Raw genomic sequence first — 19029 nt, forward strand, 5'->3', positions numbered from 1 at the left:
TGAGCGGATGCAAGGTGGACGCCGCCCTTATTCAGCACTGACTGTCCTCAGGCTGCTTTCTGTATTAACTTCCGGCCTCGAACCCAACTCAGCATCCCCCCTTTCCTCGGTCTTGGCGACTGAGTGTTATGTTTTTTTTTCCTATTTGTTTGCCCTTTTTCTCCTTGCCAATCAGCTACAACCTCTCTCCCCTCTCTGTCTCCTCTGCACTTTCTCTTCTCTGTTTCTTCCTTTCTTTTGACTCCAGGGTCAATCTTGACCCTTCTAAGCGCCAGAGCTCAAACAAGTCTGTCTCGGGCTGTACTCTTCCACAGGGATCAAAAACAGTTAGTAAGTTTTCTTCCCGTGTTTCCAACTATTTCTCTCTGTCTGTCTGCCTGCTCGATTGCCTGCCTGCTTGTGTGGCTGCCTGTCACTCAGATTCCCCATTTTCATTGCTACCGGTCTGCTACCTGCTTTTTGACAGGATCATGGCTCAGAGAGTCCCCTGGAGGTCACCGCTGGCATTACACATACTTGACTGGGTACAAAGGCTTCATTCTTTCAGTTAATTCCCAGAATCTTGCAGTTAATTCCCATCAGCACGTGAGGGTTAGCGCACATATTCAGAACCTTGATGCTTTACATAAAAAAACATCCAGAAGACTTGATCATGCGTGTTTACAGGATTATTTGCAGTGTCAATTACGTTAAAAGGTAGTGCTATTGAAGCCAGTCCTTAAGGGAAGTGAAGCTTCCGTCTTGAGTCCGGTTCTCCTGAAATATGTCCGAGACAGTGTCGTAAAATGGCTACTCTCTGATTGGGCCTTGAACTCCAATGGACATTCTGATTTTTTTATTTTTTTTCCCTGCTTTTTCGATGTATCATGACTGCCTCAGGATTTAATGTAATGTTTTTCTCTCTCTGGACACCTCATAACTAACTCTATAAAAATATAGGAACCTGTTTGTCTCTACGCAAGTCTTTTAGCCGAATTTTCCCACAGGATTGTCCAGCGTAATTTACACGATGTCCATGTTAACTTCTCCGGACCTAGTATCTCGATGTGCGGCCCCAGATCTACTACCGGCTTACTCAGTTCCAGACACGTAGCCAAGATTTCCAGACACGTAGCCAAGTAGCCTCCCCCATGCCTGCCTAGTGTTGTCACGAGGGAGATAAGTTCGCAAAAGGCTACCGGGCCATGGCTTCAATACAGGCAGCTAGTTGTCAGCATGGATTATTGACGCAGTAAACCTACTTAAGTACCTCATTCATGGTCAGAGACCATTGCACAACCAGCAATCAACACGGTGTGCCCTCCTGCAGTGACCTTTGGTGACTCTAAGAACGTTTATCTAGTTGGACTTTGCTGTTCCTCATGAAAGGTTCTTCATTGTCAACAGTTTTTTAATACTGGGTTTGGTCTACATGACCACTTTAACATAAAGGTACGACTTAATGATGTTGTCCAGAGGTAGAAAACCTCACTGATCTTTTTATCTTCCTTTTTGTCCCCTATTTATTTTCTGGTCATGTTTTATGTTTTTCTTTTTTTGTGAATGCTCATATGGTTTATGTCGTTGCACTGAATTGATGTTGTTTTTGTGCACTTGCCAGGTTTCTTGGGTATTTTCTCCATTTCCTTCCTCCATTCGTTCATAACACTAGGCTTTGTCTTCCTCTGAAGGGTCACAGACGAACCTGAGAGAGTCTCCAGATCTCCGGTCACAAGGTAAGGCTCTGCTGCAGCACCTCCTGGTGGTCGGAGGCTGAATTTCCCTTTGCATTTCAGATCTGCTAGAACTTAAAATGCCACAGATTCCTTTCCCCACCCTTCCTCGTTTATAGGACACGTTTTTGATCCCAGGAACCTTTATTAAAAAGCAAACAAACTACTTATTAAAAGCGAGCAAAGCAATTTCTTTAGTTTTTAATTTTTGACTTCTTTAAAGGTGACTTTAAAACAGTACATGTAGCAAAAAAGGATGTTTTCTCATGGAAGGCTCAGTGAGCATCGCTGTTACCTCACGCCTCCAGGAGGTCCGAAGCTCATTTCTATTCCTTTGGTTTGACTATCTCTAAATCATCCATAATATGTGTGCTCCATGTCCTACAATGACCTCACCAGAGATGTGCATGTTTTTAAGTGGAATGCAATTAAATGTAATTATCAGTACGACGGACAATTAGACCTGCGTAGTCGTCAGTCTTAAAAAAAGCAGTCAGAGTCACATATGGTTTTGTTGCAGCTGAGACTGGAACAACATTTAAAATGTAGATTAGTCTCACCCCAAAGGCAGTTGTTCCTGTTATAAGCAGAACTATTTGCTGGTGTTGAGACATAGTTTTTCATAGTTTTTCCCTCCTCTTTTTTCCCTCCATTGTGGTCCCCATCTAACTGTTCACTTCTGTAAATGTTGTCATTCTCAGAACGGACTGTATGTGTCAGTTAAACTGACTATAGTGTTGGCTTCTCATCTACAGTGGAAAAGCAAACAGGGAAATTAAATGGAGTTCAAATCATGGTGACTGTCGGTCTGAAAAACATCATGCATTAAAAAAAAAAAAACACTGAAATTCTTCTCTCCCCCCGCAGTCGCCATCTACCTGGGCATCAAAAAGCGTCAGAGCCCCGGACCCCCCGATGCGGCTGGGATGTAAAGGTGCGCAGCCCCCGGGACCCAGCGGAGGTGGTCCTGGCATTGCGCGAGGCGGCCCAGGGATGCGGCTGCCAGGTCCATCTGGCTGGACCCTTCCTGCTGTCCTGCACTCATGGGGCGGCCGGCTCGCGAGTGGCCTTTGAGGCCGAGGTGTGCCAGCTGTCCACCGGGCCGTCCGAGACCAGCGGCGTGCGCTTCAAGCGCCTCTGGGGGGCGCCTCTCGCCTTCCGGGACATTGCCACCAAAGTCTCCAAGGAATTGGAACTCTGAGGGTGATGGGGGTGGGAAGGGGGGGGGGCAGAGGACAGACAGACTGGGACAAAAAAAAAAGGATGTTGAGGCAAACCTCTGTCTTGACTGCCATTGCTGCACCAATCCCATTGCTGCCCCCCCCCCCCCCCCCGCTTTTCTGCCACATGGACACGCCGACCGACAGCTTGCTAATCACCCCCCTCCCACCCCCGCTGAAAGACATCACTATCCCTGGACCAAACCACCATCTGAATTATTTTTTTGTTCTTCTCGTTGAACTTGTCATCAAATTGATTATATTTGTCATTCCTTTTCTCTACAGCTGCTATATCCCAACCCCCACTGTCATGGATTCTTTTTTTTCCCCGATTAATGCAGCTGAGGTTAGAGGATAAAGTATTTTAAAAGAATAACATTGACCAGAGCGATGTCATTCAGAACTTCTTCATGAGGGTGGGATACGCAAGAACACATAGATTAATTGCATGAGCGAGAAAGATGCCCGATTTTCTCCCCCTCGTTCTCGGTCCATTGGGTTCACACTTTGCTCTCTGATTATTTGGCCAGTTACGGCTGGAGCTTTAGCGTTCCGATACCACAGCGTGCAGAGCAACTTGTAAGACGGCTCCTCTTCTGAGCCGCTGTACTTTTACTTCCCTACACACTAGCAGTACATATAGAGGAGCTCTTTGTTCTGACAGTAAATACCCTTTCTGAAAGTTGTAGCCCCCTCTTATTTACCAAGTCGATTTTCTTGTTTACAGTTCGTCTTACATAAGTATTATGGTGAATCACCGACCACGGCTTTGTCTTTTAGTTATAGTCTGATAGACAGATGGATACATGTTAGGACATTCAATCATGGCAGTGAGGTATTCCAACCTTCCCTCTAGCGTCTTAATACTCTGCTGAGCAGGTCAGTGTTGTTAAATAAAGAGGGCAATGATATCCACCCTCAAAATGACCCTAGAACAGGATAGAACAGCCAAAGGTTCTTAGATCTTAAAGAACTGGTGTCTCACTCTTGTGTAGCTGAATCGGGATGAACTCAAATGTACCAACTGTTAGCACAAACCTTGCTTTCGTGAATTTTCAGTTACCTAATAACGTTTTGGGTACACATACAGGAATGGTGCTAAACCATAACTGCCAAATCATCTGGTAATGTGATTCAGCTTTTTCTCTTTCTTCTCTTGTAAGTGAGGCAGCCAGTCACACCTCGTAGCATGGGTCTGAACCAGTCGTTCTAGTTCAGGTCTAGGGAGCAGGGGTTCGAACGTGGACTGTGCCTCAGGTAGCAGCCAGCTTTTCATTTGTGTCTAAGTTGCCAAGGTGCCGTGCGTCATTAAAATCCCAGTGAGTTTGGTGTGACAGGATCTGGCCCGGAGAGACTGAGGCTGTGTTTCTGGCCGGGGTGCAGATTCACTTACACATTGGTGTGGTTCCTACCTGCAGTGGATGTTCCACACGCTGGTCGTTCCAACTTGCCTGTGAAGGAGGAGGGAGTTACGGATCCTCTCGTTTTCACTTTTGCAAACCATTTGCTTGTTTTTTTTCCCCATCTTTCGTCAGATCCTCATCCTTCCTTCCTCTAATGCCTGTGCATTACACCCACACATTTCCTCATGCACGCACGCACCCACACAAACACACACACACTCACGTACATACACCGACTGCCACAGATCCGATTTCGCTACTATTCAGCCACCCTTTTTTGGCATTTTTGTTATTCTTATAAGGAAAGTGCACTGGAGTTTGTACAAATCTGAGCTGTGGTTTATCCAGACACTAAGTATATCTAACCTGTGCCGCATATACATGAATGCCAGAAATGCGTTTCTCAAAGTGTGAAAGTCTTAAATGTAAAAGCTGTGATTTTGGTCACTCCCTTAGCTAGAAGATTTTCTAAACAAAACTTAAGAGGGCTTCTCTTCTTCAGCCGGTTGCATATATACTGTTAGAGCTTAGGGCTGTGTTTAGAGACTAGGAAGTAGTAATAGGTTTTAAACAGTTAATAATAAAGAGGATGCCCAGTAAGTATTTTTTGACTTGCAGTCCTGCATGTCTCCAGAAAAAGCAGAACAAAATAAAATTTCTTCCGTCACAACTTTGGACATTTGCTTTTTTTTTTTTTTTCCTTCCACATCACAGCATTTCAGTCATTCTGAGTAAATACTGGCAATTCATTAGGTCTGAAGAAGCAAAGAGCAGGTTTCACAAGGGATATTTAAGGCTGTTCCAGTAAGTGATAATGATGTTGGCCTTTTTTGGAGACTAGAGTTGTGGAAGATTGTAATATGTGGAAAGTGCCACTGTGAAGCCGATTGAATCTATTTGGCTTCCTTTGTTAGTTATTTAAAGTGTCTTCAGGGAATTCACAGGACTGTAATAAATGCAAAACATTTTCTCAACTAGTCATGATCAACGTAAACTCATGTTCATATATAAATGCAATGTCTATTCTTTCTGCTGGTTTTCAAGCATGACATTACATCAGATTTGACAAAAGTTACAGCGGGCAGTGAATACCAGAGCAGGAAACTACTTGGTGTGACGCGATAGGGAGTGTGGATTTCTGTGAAGCTGAGTTCGTGACCTGAGTGGATGTTTTTTTTCCTATGTTACGGGAAGATATTCTCACACAGCTGTCATGGTGTTTGCGGGCAGTCTGCAGATGACCGTTATTTTATTCTACCAATAGCCACGTGTCTTTGTGACCTTGTCAGTGTAAATTTTGATTTTGCACCAATAAGATGGACTATGGTCTGACCGGCGTAATCGTCAATCGTAAAAGACAGCTAATGGAGTCACATCTGGTCTTACTGCAGCTGAGATTGGAACAACATTTAAAATGTGGATTGGTCTCACCTCAAAAGCAATTGTTCCTGTTATAAGCAGAACTATTTCCTGGTGCTAAGATGGGTGTGGTTTTTCCCCTCCTTTCACGGCCTCCATTTTGGTCCCCATCTAACTGTATTCCACACACTGAGACATTCACACAACACAAACATGGTCCCTCTTGTTAAAACCCAGCAGCGTGCTTGTATCTGTACCATTATGTAGAAACCAGATGAAAAATGAAACTATTGCTTATTATTATTTTTTTCTTTACAATTTTTAAATTATTTTTTTTTCTGGTAACTGACTGTGGTACCTTTAGATGTAGAGAAAAAAATGGGAGTTAAGGAAAAAAAAATGAGAAATAAAAATTCACTCATACTCACTTTTCTCTTTTTTTGTTCTTAATTGTTCAGGTCACTTTGCTTTTATACGATACAAATACACAGAGGTTTTATGCTTCAAAACTAATCCCTTAGTCAGGTTAATATCACCGGCTTAATTCTCATTTATTTGGGTCTAATGTATTGAATTAAGTTTGTTTGGAAAATCAAAGGACGACAAGATGACACCATATTCCGATTGTTACATGGGGCTCAATTTATTGCATCAAATAATTTGTACAGCCAAAGGTCATTATTTAGGTGAAACCACAAAGCAACTAGCAATGTGGTGGTTTGATCCCAGGATGTTACAACTGAGTTGGTGAAAGCAGTGGATATTGAAAAGAGGGAGAAAGGATGGGTAAATGAAAGAATGTTGGAAAGAGAACCTGATGAAAAGGTAAGCAGAGTCAAGAGTCTCTGGACAAGTCAGAGCAATGCAGCATTTTTTTTTTTTACTTGTCCACACGGTTGGCATGGTTACTTGTTCAATGATGTATTAAAAAAAACACGACTCTCACTTTACTTCTGGGCAGGGATCATATCGTCAATGGTGCCTCCTTTCTCTAGCTTCTTCTCCATCTCAACCATCAGCTTCACACCATCGACCACCAACTGGACTTGATAGACCTCAGAGGAGCCCAGGCGGTCGGCGTTGGAGATATCAAAGACGCCCCCCACGGAAGCCGTGTCCACACCACCTGTTTGTAACAGGTCAAAATTAACATCGACACCTGACTGATAAGCAGCCATCAGCTCTGCTGTGTGGTGAATTCGTAGCATCACACGATTGTTATTGCAGTATACTAGTTTTTGTTGTTCAATCTTCTTAAATAATGTTTCTTTCAAATCACTAATAATTCAGAATACAAAGAACAAGTCTAATCTAAATGGTTGGATGCTGTATTCAATAAGTAATTCATTTACTTTTTAATTTTATAAACTGTTCATTTTTTTCATTACAGACTGTAGCTTTTATACTCTAGTGGCCAAAATTGTGGAAACACTTCCAGTTTTTAGAGATTGTAGAACTTTATTCAGCTGTTGCTCCAGTTACTTATTTAATGATCAAATGTATGATATATGTAAACATTCTTTGATTGTCTGTAAAAATTATCACAAATATTCGTTAGCATTATGCCAAAAATGCTCAGTGTTTCCCCAATTTTAGCGTTATTAATTGTAGGCCTTATTTATTGGCAGTTTGGTTTTTAATGTTGAAATGTATTGGGATGCTTCAGGCTGGCGTGTAAATGCACCTGTGCCACGCTTCTGCAGACGCAGCCTGGTGAGGATCTCCTCGAACTTGGCGTGTGTGCTCAGCTTGGGCAGCTTGACGTGCACTCCGCCGCGCAGCCCGGTGCCCAAGTTGGAGGGGCAGGTCAGCACGTAGCCAATGTGCTCGTTCCACATGAAGCCGTGGTTGTGCTTCTTAAAGATCTCCTCAATCTGTGCACGTGAAACGGCAGCCGGCAATTATCCCTAGAGGCGATGTTCCTGACAATGGGTGTTTCTCAGTGTACATACTTGACCATTCTTGTGCTCTCCTGTACCCGTTTGACTGTTATCTTCCATTGCCGAAGACCAGTTTCAATACACAACAACAGAAATACGGAGGATGGCAAAAATCCCCGGATTTCATTGTTGCCCCTCCCCAAATATCAAAGATACATCAGTTGCATCCTCTCCAATGAAAACAATCCCATGATTCACTGCGTCCTAAAATTCGTTCTTAGGAGGAAAGTCAGCGAGAACACAAGTACGTTTTGTTGCGTTCTTGGTATTGAGAAACACCCAACGTGCACCTACTTCTAAATTGCTATAGAGATAAGGATGGTGTGTTATGCAGGTATATCGAGTGTGTATTACTGACAGTTAGCCAAATGGTTGTGAAATAGTAACCCTGTCACACTGTTAAACGTTGCTGTGTAAAAACTTGTAATATATGCATGACACGTCAAGCAAATTTGCCTCTACAGGAGTCTAACATTAAACCCATATGATTACTACTATTAGTCTAAGAATAAACTGTTTAATGTATGGGTCGTTAAAGGCTGCTATCTGACACAGCCTCCAATCATTATGGACTATTACTCTTTTGAGAATAAATTCATGAAATTCACAACTGCCCAAAAATAATAAGATGGTAGGAGTGTGACCCCTACCTTCTGGAGCCCGACGCAGAAGCGCCTAAAGACCTCTTTCATGTTGCCTCCTTTCTGCATGGAAATGACACGCAGGTGGTCTTCCTCGTTCACCCAGACCAGGAAGGTCTTTTCATCATTGTGCCTTTCAGGAGGAAAGAACCACATCATACAATAGTCCTTTTTTTTTCCTTAGGAAATGACCCGGCAGTATCTAACAGCTGTTGCAATTCTTTAAAATGCTAAAGAAAGGTGCTTCACTGTGTCCAGTTTTATCTCCTTTAGCACAGGATACATTGGACCATCCTTTATGGAGATAATGTCGTCCCACAATTCCATGCAGCAGCAACATATCACACAAGGCTTTTCGTGGTTCATCCTTGGAACCTTGTAGCATCACATGGCAGACCCACGTCGATAACATCTGCCGTCACATAATTGCGCAGCTGGGTGTAAGTCTGCTCGGATTCTCTTAGCGACGTGGTTGTCTGCTCCTAGCTACTCGTACCTTTTCCTTCACACCTTTCCATTTTCCATTGGAGTCAAGGAAAAGCGATTAGGAAAATGACATAGGACATGCTATTCAATGGCGTTGGACATGCAATTCAATGGCGTAGGACATGCTATTCAATGCGTAGGACATGCTATTCAATGGCGTAGGACATGCTATTCAATGACGTAGGACATGCTATTCAATGACGTAGGACATGCTATTCAATGACGTAGGACATGCTATTCAATGACGTAGGACATGCTATTCAATGACGTAGGACATGCTGTGCAATTCAGAAATTACATGGACTGAAGAGACAAACTCACCAGATGCCTCGTGCATCTGGCCAGTCACGTGCCATACCAGCGGCCAGCAATAGGGGGGAGACCGGTTTATCAAACAGGAAGTGGTCTGCAATGAGCTGCTCTTGCTCCTTGTCAGTCATGTCCTTCAGGGGGTAGTATTTGCCTTTGAACTCTCCCTCCAAGCTGTTCAGGGCTATAGGATGCGCAAGACATAAGCTTCTCCTGTGTGTTTCCATTTAGACTTTTAATCATTCAATGTAAAGAACTCTGATGGCCCATTACCAGGGTGATTGTTTTTATGCTTTTGCTACAATGTTTCAAAGACGACTGACAGCTGCAGAGACAACAGGGAGAAGATTAATGCTTACCCTCAATAGCTAGCTTCTCAATAGCCCTGCGCTCGCCGCGGCTGTTGTGGGGGGGGAGCGTAAACCCCTTGATGCTGCGGCCAGTGCGCACGCGGCTGCTGATAACGTAGTTGGGGTCAAGGTCATCACCGCCCTGTATGGGTCAAATTTTTGGTTAGTTTCATAATACACTACTTAAACTAACCAAATCTGCCATTTAATTCAAATCAATTTTATTTGTATAGCACAATTTCACATTACATTTTCTCAAAGGGCTTTACGTTATCACTGCCCAAAGACCGCAGTGAGCAAGCCAGTGGCGACAGTGGCGAGGAAAAACTCCCTAGAAGGAAGAAGCCTTGGAAGAAACCAGACAAGCTATTATTTCTGTTGCACTGGCCACTTTGCTGCTGTAAAATGCAACTTTCCTACCTGTGGGTCCAATAAATCTTATCTTAGCTACATCTAAGTCCTAATCTGAAAATCCTTGTGTCAAAAGTATTTTTAGAGGTATTTATATAATATTATGAAATTAAATTTCATTCAAAACTGAAATCTAAAGCATAACTATGCCATAATGGAGAACTGGCACTTTCCTCAAAACATTTAAATACTTAGTAAATGTATTTCATGGGTAGCAAGTAAAATTGTACAACAATTAGAAAACATGTTTATTTAAAATTAGGTTTGGGAGCCATCACCTTTAGGTTCTCAAAGTTCAGGTCGGTCTTGTGCTTGTCTGTGGGCTTGTAGCCACCATGACGGTCGGAGATGATTGGGTCAAACAAATCCTTAAAGACTTCATAAGACTCCTCATCACCAGCGATGCAGCCCACGGTCATAATGAACGGATGACCTACGAGTGAGAATCAAGCATCACTGTAAAAACTGACACCGAAGAGCAAACTGGGTTGCTTGCTTCAATGCGGTTGCAAATCAGGCAATACAGCCATTTCAGTCCAATTATAATAGGCCAGTTGTGCTGCTAATCATAAAGTAATACATTTCAAATTATGATCTGTGCAATGTTTTAATGGCTGACTTTGAGCACTGCACAGAAAAGCCTTAATCCCCACTAACAATTTTGCGGTTTACGTTACGATTAAGGTGTGGAAACCTTAATCCAGTTTTCCTGATGCTCCCAGAATGTTATCCCACTACTACAACTAAGATTAATAAAATAATAACTAACAAAGGGTATGAGAGAGCAGTGGGTTACATTGTCACTTTACACCACAGAGGCCATGGGTCCATGGCTGGATGATGAGTTTGCAGTACACATATAGCACTTTCATAAAATAATATCTTATTACAAAAAATATTTCTCACCATTCATTGCATTAAGAGGAAATTAAGGTAATAATGTCATGGTGTCACTGACAGAACCTTTGTTAATGTGGAAAACTGTGAAAATTAGCATTGTTGTAAGAATGTTCTTTGGCAACTTTGAGAGGACCTTTACAGAACTTTGACTAAAGTTCAGGGAACTTTCCGTATGAGCTGGGAAAAAGCTAAACACCCTAAAGACAATGGTGTCAGCATTAAGGGGAACCCTCACCTGGGTTGTCCACGCCAGTCTGGATGCAGTCATCCAGGGTGAATCCACTGGGAGTTGACTTGCTCCTCAGCTTGTCATATATATCCCTGGATATGGCCTTGGACATGTGGTTGTTGTGCACAGTCAAGTCAGGGAACTCCTCGTCCGTGGTGAACTGCATTTTGTAGTCGTTGTGCTTGTTCTTCGTCATCGTTGCGTTTTTGACTTGATCTGCAAAAAAAAAAAATGTTATGCATTAACAAAACCCATATTTGATTTGTGATTTCGCTTTTGTGTGGAGTAAATAAGCCTACTTTGTCCCGGAACCTTTTCCAAAATGATAGTTGATGGGCGGCTGCTGCCCACGTCATTGTCGAATGTTGTCAATCCCTTGGTACCCTTACAGAAAGTCTTCTGGCAGCTTCTGTCCATTGAATCATATTTCAGCTAAGAGTGCTGTCAGACTATCCTGTGTGCTTATATGTACATGGAGCAGATGGGATTTTTAATGTCTCCACCGTGCACATGCCCCTAATACGGACTAAGGCTTGAACTCCGGAGGACCCAAGAAAGAAAGCAAAGTAACCAGTCACTCCACCCTGTGTTTTTTTTCCTGTTAAAGAGCTGCACTATACATCATTCTGACAAGACAAGATCAGGATGGAACTCAAATTTAAAAATTGTCACCTATAACAGAAAATATTGCAGGCCAAACATGGTATTACTTGTATTACTCGTTGATTTCTTATCGCCATGACGGATTTATAAAATCCACAGCTGTCCAAAAATTCAAGTATTCCTTTACGTGCACGTCTGAGCTTTAGCATATTTTATATTTAACTTCTACAGCACGTTATCTTACATTTAAAATCTGGTATTTAGCATTAATCTATATAATATATGTGGCAGGATAAAGAGAACGATCTATTTCACAGCCGTAAGCCTGTGCTCTTCTTACCAGGAGCACAGGGGGTGAAATCAACCCCCTGCTGTGATTTGATGCAGGCCAACACTTTTAGACCACCTGACACCACTCATAAAATATGCATGTCTATAGAAGGGGCACCCTGGGTCCTCACCCAGTCTCAAGTCTTAGCAAAATCGGTAAAAAAAAAGAAAAACACACCCAAATCAGACGTGTCCGACACTTCAGGCTGACATTAATATAATAATTAGCTGACGGTATTTCCATTTCCGCCCTTCGAAAGTGCCAGCAGCAAGCAGCCAAAGAAGGTACCCTCCAAAAATAAAAGCCAAGAACAAAAAAAAAACTGATTTCAGGAGTCCAGGTGAATTGGTAATGGTAAGTTTCAGTGCATGTTAAAACTGCTGTTATCCCTAATCTTGAATTATTTAAGAAGAAACCAAATTAATTATCCTACTCTCATCTCTGCATTTCCCAATCATCCCAGTGAGCTAGGTTTACCTTCGAGGGAGAAAAGAAAGCTGTAACAGTCCTTGGGATCAGATCCTGCTCACCAAAGCCAATGTAGGGGTCGCCCAACTATGAAGGAGTTCAACTTGGGTTTATATACCCAGATAACTTGTATCTATTGGCCAAAGAGCTTCTGCTTGCTTATTCTTCATTGGTCAGAGCCCGTATATGACAACCGGCTAAGGTAAGAACTTGCATAACACTGCCGAAGATAGGTAACATGTTAAGCCGCCCCCATTCATTGCCCCTACCCCAAACATAGCAACAGCAACTTCAAGGAGAGAGGGGCTTAGGCGTAAATAATGCCAGATTTATACCACTAATTTCAGTGCATTATTTTTATCGTCCCGCAAACAAATGTTTTCTTTCCTGGACTTATACTGGGTGTATGCATTAATCCTGCAGGAGGTTTTCATTTCCACTCTATGGGCAAATTTGCCTGTTCCCCTTCTTTCCCTATAACTTTAAATCCACTATGGACACAGAACAGTGCAACTGTAATTGTATTTGCATTTTATTCGCATTCATTTATACGCTGAAAACAACAGTCTTGATTCAATGAATGTCTTTAATATGCTATATACAGTCGGTGATTTACATCCCGGTAATACACTGGCAACAAGAAATCCTGCACAACCAACACAGGGACCTATATTACATGGTATGCAATACATTATATACAATACACTGCATACTTATATTTTAATTTCATTTTGCTGAGCAATGCAAATTGAGTAATGCAAATAATATTCAGAAATGTATCAAAATTCTTAAAGATTATAAACACAACCATTAACTGCACTATTATTTTCCAATCCTTCCTTATTTATCCAGGATTTAGAAATAAGCAAGAACCACCTTGAATGGAATACCTGTTCATTGCAGGGTCTGCAGTCATACACTAAGGATAATTTAAAGGGTGTCGTTAACTCCCTGTCTAACTTCATGTACATGCAGAGAGGAAGCAAGATGAGTATCCTGCACTTTGGAGTGTGGCGCAGCAGGGCCTGCGATAGAGCAACGTATCTCTGATTTCCACAGTCGTTTTTGCCTTTTGTTTAATTACTGAAAAAATCCAGTACCAAATGCGGTAAATTCTCTTGTTCTTCTGTTGTCTTAGGAAATTAGCTTCATACACATACACTTAGAGGGCGATAGTTCAGGTCCAGAAAGTGAAAGTCAAGACCAAGATTTTGTTTGAACCAACCAGTTGAGTATCTGTGACTGTGACTCTTTATACTCATCCGGTCAGTTGAAACAAAATCTTGGTCTGGATTTTTACTTTCTGAACCTGAACTATCCACCTATTCTACTTAAACGGCATGTCTTTCAACTCTGACAGGGAGCTAGAATCCCTGAAAGAAAGACACACAAACATGGGAAGAAAATGATAGAAATAATCGTTGTGACAATGGCCATTAAGCAAACTGGGTCGGAACTGAATTCCAGATTAAGACATGGGTTTATATTGTGCATATTATTATGATTTATATAATTTTATATAGAAATACCCTGACCTGGGTTGTTCCTTGCATTGTGCCCATAGCTTCATGGGGTTACAGATGATGCATGGATGGATGGAATATATTTTTGCTTAGTTAAGTAAGCCAAAGCATCCATACATCTTCCAGTCACTTATCAAGAGTGGTTTCGTGGGCTATTTATTTTTAAGGAAGCTAGTAGTGAGTTTTAATGTTGAGTGACTATTTTCATATATTAATACATATGACCCAGAGGACAGCACCATCACCTGCCCTCATGGCTGGGGGTCGACTGTTCAGCTGGGGAAAATGCTCTGTGTCTACAACTCTCCTCGCCACGTGCTTAGGATCCTCTACCAGATTATGGAAAATGAATGGATTTCCACAACTGAGAAAGGAAAAGGAATGAAAAATGCAGACATTAACATGCAGTGAAACCATCACATAACCCCCCCCCATGCAAATCCCAGCCATGCACCATTTGTGCACCTCCCACCTGCTCACAACACCTTATAATCCAGGTTACTATATGATTGTATTAGTTCCCATGCTAATGATCTGTCTATGTGAAACAGGCTTTTCATATCTCACTACTTATATAAGCACTGTTAAAATATATTTGAATCAGGGCCACCTATAGTAAGGAAGCATCAGTTAAATATGTTCTATCTGTGGCATATAAGTGCTTGTAAAATACACAGATCCAGTCAACGAAGAGTAGAAAGTAGGATTAACCCTTTACCATACCCAAGTTCATCCTGGTGCCACCCTAACAGACATTTATTATTCAAAATTGCACATTAAGGGTAATAGACAACAACTAAGTGTAATTTTGGGGAAAACACCAAAAATAAAAAAAAGGCTTTTGCATGTAGATAAAAATGCGTTAAAGAATACAACAATTTATATTTTTGTTGTCAAAAATAATCCCAGTCAGTATCCATCCATCCATCCATTTTCCAAACCTCTTATCCTACTGGGTCGCGGGGGGGGGGGGTCCGGAGCCTATCCCAGAAGCAATGGGCACGAGGCAGGGAACATCCCAGGATGGGGGGCCAGCCCATCGCAGGGCACACTCACACACCATTCACTCACACACCATTCACTCACACACCATTCACTCACACACCATTCATTCACACACCATTCACTCACACACCATTCACTCACACACCATTCATTCACACACCATTCACTCACACACCACTCACTCACACATACACACCTATGGGCAATTAAGCGACTCCAATTAGCCTCAGCATGTTTTTGGACTGTGGGGGGAAACCGGAGGAAACCGAGTCAGTGTCATGTTATTGAAATTGGTAAGTGACACAAAGCAGGGCGGCACAGTAGCCCAGCTGGCAGCCTTGTGCTGTGTGGTACAGTGTGTAGATTAGGACTCTTTGCTTGTTATTGGAAGGTAGCTGGTTCAAATCATGTAGCGCGAAGACTGATTTCACTATTGGATCCTTGAACACGGCCCTTCACCTCAACTGCTTCCAGGACTCCTTTCCCAACCCTACGCTCTGGATGAAACCTCCAGGTAAATGAATGTACATTCTAACTTAACGTTCGATTCCTGCCTTTCCTCTGTGCGTGTGGAGTTTCTGCCAGCATTGTGTGAGTCGCCTCCAAGTATTCCAGTTCCCTCCTGTATCATACAGACATGTGGTGAGGCTAATTGGTGTCTAATTACCAATTCCCACAATGCATGCGTGCATGTATGTGTGCTGGCATCCTGTCCATGCTGTGTGGGCGCACTGTGTTCCGGAATAGGCTCCGGGCCCCGCTGTGAACCTAACCAGGGCAAATGGTTGCAAGAGAAATGCATGATTCAAAGACCCATCTTTGCTTTTATATAAGATGGAAAAAAAATTAAACAAACTGCATTATACTGATTCAAAAGATTAGGTCGATTTAGGTTTAGTTAAAATGACATTTCATTGAGCTGAGTAATACTTAGTAATAATGTTGCTTTATCCATAAAAACCTAGAAGGATCTTTCTAGAAGAACTTTGGTGAAGATTCCCATCTCATAAATAAAAGTGTGAACTTGAAATATAAATAAATATCATAAATAGTAGCATTAATATGTGATCAAGTAAATTCTTTGCTATGAATTAAGGCAGAGTGCAGTAATGCCTTTTGAAATTACATATCATGAAAAAAAAATAACCTAGGGAGGGAATATGGGGAAGACGACTGTCCCAGTAATACCACTCGTAGCTTGGAGTGGTTGGAGTGGTTTAGCATTAAGGAATACTGTCACTTTGGGGCATTTTTCTTTACATTTAGTGTCACTATAAAAGGGACCTTCCCTTCCTATAATGGCCCACTATAACTCTGATAACTGCTGGATGGTTTGGGGTGTGGCTGGCTGGGGGGCGGGGTCAGCCGAGACCTGTCACAGTGCCCTTTTCCTAAATCAATACCCAGTGTCGGATTTCACAGCTGTCCCTTACTCGTTCAGCCTCAACATGACTTACCAAATTTGTCTCTGTCTATATTCTTGCACCAACCCTCACTCCCCGGTCTGTGACGGTATCCCCTGCATCCCCCCCCCCCTCCCAAACACACCCTGCAAACATAAGAGCCTGCTACTTGTTTCTAGGGTGGCTGCATTTGAAAACTGCTATGCGCTGCAGAATGCCATGTAACGCGTGGAACAACCTGTACCTCAGCATACTGGCAAAGAAAATAAGAAAATGTGTGACTTCTCACCAATTGGTCATCTGAGGCATTTTAACTGATATACATACATGGTCGAGTCTAAACTTGCATGCATAATTACTTGATTAAGAGTATTAAATACTTATGTGCTTTTTTATACGTGAACTATTTACCCCAGCCCTTTAGTGCTATCTGTTAGCATCTAGGGCTACAGCAGAAGCGTCCTTCAGGGCTGGGGTCGTCCTGTCCCCAGGCTGCTGCCGCATGTTTTTTGCAAAGGTATGAAGTTAGTCTTCCTGGGGAGGGGCCGGTCTCACGTATGAGAGAGAAGCGCGGCCTGAGCTGGTCCGGTGCTCCCAAATTAGCCTGCTGTGATGTCCTTCAGCCTCTGGCTGCTAAGCATGGAGTGGGACAGTTATGTAACCCGTGCAACAGACACCCAGGCGTGGATCTGGGGGGATGAACGTGTGAACTGAGGTTACCCTGACCTGCTTGCATACAGAGCTCAGCGGACATGCTGGGAATCATGCTGCTCGGGATTTTCCGTCACACAGCTGCTGCATGGTGACCTTAAATGACAAAGCTTAGAATCCTTGGGCGTCTTGACATCATGAGGCTACCCGTGTCGCGGGCAGAGGAAACCCCGGAGATTCTTTAGATTCCTGTCTTTTTTTGTCACCCTCGATGCAAGAGATAAACATTTAGGCAAGTCACTCAATGCCAAGTCATAGAATAATGACTGCGTGCTAAAACATTTGGTGTTGTGAGCCAAAATATTGATTTTGAAAGATGGAAATAGGGGATAGTGTTTATACAAATGAAAAGAAGTCTTATGAGTGTCTGTGAATACTTTTTAAGAGATTGAATAAAAATATAGGTCAGTGAATAGCAATGCTTGTGCATGCTAGTGGAAACACGGATTCCAAGGGAGTGCCAAGTGCGAGACTGTTGTGTGCACAAGACTCTGGGCCGGCTGAGCAAGGCCTCTACGCCGCTATGGCGACCTTGACACTAACACTCCATACCTCCTGAAGGATTCCTTCACTTATATAATGTTCTCATTGGATTTGTATGTAATATATATTTTTCCATGATAACAAGTTTAGTTATTTACTTTATACATGATTCTGCATTATGTACAAAAATGAGTTAGTATGAGCACTAATATCAGTATATAGTCATATTTTTTGGTATTTTAATTTACCTTTATCTAATATCATATGAAAATTTTAATGATGCACCGTGCTTTTGATGTCACATCTAGATTGCACAGCATTTGTACTCTGTCATTGTTATTTATTGCTGTGTATAGTTTTTAGTCAATTTCCATTTTAATTAATTGATTGATTAATTGATCTGTCTATCTATCTATCTATCTATCTATCTATCTATCTATCTGTCTGTCTGTCTGTCTGTGTCTATCTGTCTGTCTGTCTATCTATTTTATTCTTTATTCTTTACTTATTCTCCCACTGGTATTTATTGTTTGCTGTTTATTTTCAGCTGTTCCTTGTCCTGTTTCATGTGTGCATTAACAATAAAGTGACTCATCTTGACGACAGAGTGAAAATAGAGGTATTTACTGTTCCTGTAACAGAGTCGCAGTTTCACAGGAGAGACGGTAAGGGAATACTGGGGAGTACTGGGGAGATGGTAAGCAAGTACTGGGGAGTACTGCTTTTGTAACATCGCAGAAGCTATAGAATGTATGGAGATCAATAATGTAGTAGGTGCTATTTAATCAAAAATCTGAATAATTCTACATATTTAGAAACTAAATATAGGAGATGGACAGAATCACAATAAAAAAATACCTTTGAATGATGATTAGTAGCAGCATGGGTTGGCTATAAAAGTGATCTGACTGTGAGTACTTGGCAACGGCGTAAATTATGGGGGGGGGGGGGGGCAGTGGAGTTGTAACCCCCCAATAATCAAAAGAAGCCAATACAACCCACTGGACCCCCTTAAATGGATGGAGATTCCCCCCCCCCCCAAAAAAAATAAATAAATAAATAACTCAACCCAAAGTTATGCCCTTGGTACTTCGATATGTGGGTTTTCAAAGCAACATGAGGTGACAAGCAGAGCTCCGAAGGGAGCAAACCAGCAGCATCTGAATTGTGTAACTATTTAACAATTCAAGTAGAACAGTTACAAAAATGCTAATATCATGTGCCAAACATGGACAAACTGTACCAGCAAAGAGGAACAGTTTTCGCGAGTTGGGATTGATGAACACTCAGCAGGATAGCTGCTAAACACTACAGAAATATGCCGTCAAAAAATACCCATTTGACCCAGTCTCAACAAAAACTGTATGTTGCGTGCTTCAGAGAGCTGGAATTTAAGCCATTTCCAAACGGCTTGTACTCAAGGCCAATGTTTGAGATGCATAACTTAATCACCAAAAACCTGGAACCATGAGTAATGAAAGAAGGGCAGTGCTTAACATTAACTGCGACATCATAATGCATTCATAGAACATTCAGTGCACC

At 42.1% G+C, this 19029-nt stretch overlaps 2 protein-coding genes across 5 annotated transcripts in view; one reads left to right on the forward strand and one right to left on the reverse strand.

Moving 5' to 3' along the window:
* mark4b (MAP/microtubule affinity-regulating kinase 4b) overlaps window positions 1-6584 on the forward strand; it is a 61294-nt gene extending 54710 nt beyond the window's left edge. For 2 of the 4 annotated variants that reach the window (XM_048981253.1, XM_048981252.1), the window contains exons 16-18: window positions 248-330; window positions 1671-1715; window positions 2580-2788. In XM_048981253.1, the coding sequence (XP_048837210.1) occupies window positions 248-330; window positions 1671-1715; window positions 2580-2644 (193 nt within the window). In that variant the 3' untranslated portion in view covers window positions 2645-2788. Of the gene's footprint in view, window positions 1-247; window positions 331-1670; window positions 1716-2579 lie in introns of all 4 variants that reach the window. The other 2 variants (XM_048981251.1, XM_048981250.1) reach the window with 1 other exon arrangement.
* Window positions 6313-12531, reverse strand: ckmb (creatine kinase, muscle b). Its single transcript, XM_048981262.1, has 8 exons — window positions 12372-12531; window positions 10967-11176; window positions 10110-10264; window positions 9430-9562; window positions 9083-9254; window positions 8285-8408; window positions 7379-7568; window positions 6313-6820 (listed from the first exon to the last, which is right to left on the reverse strand). Exons 2-8 carry the CDS (start codon window positions 11154-11156, stop codon window positions 6642-6644), a joined length of 1143 nt encoding a protein of 380 aa, XP_048837219.1. The 5' UTR covers window positions 11157-11176; window positions 12372-12531; the 3' UTR covers window positions 6313-6641.
* Between the last annotated feature and the right edge of the window lie 6498 nt (window positions 12532-19029).

The sequence above is a fragment of the Brienomyrus brachyistius genome, chromosome 17, assembly GCF_023856365.1.
Source record: "Brienomyrus brachyistius isolate T26 chromosome 17, BBRACH_0.4, whole genome shotgun sequence".
Classification (NCBI taxonomy): Eukaryota; Metazoa; Chordata; class Actinopteri; order Osteoglossiformes; family Mormyridae; genus Brienomyrus; species Brienomyrus brachyistius.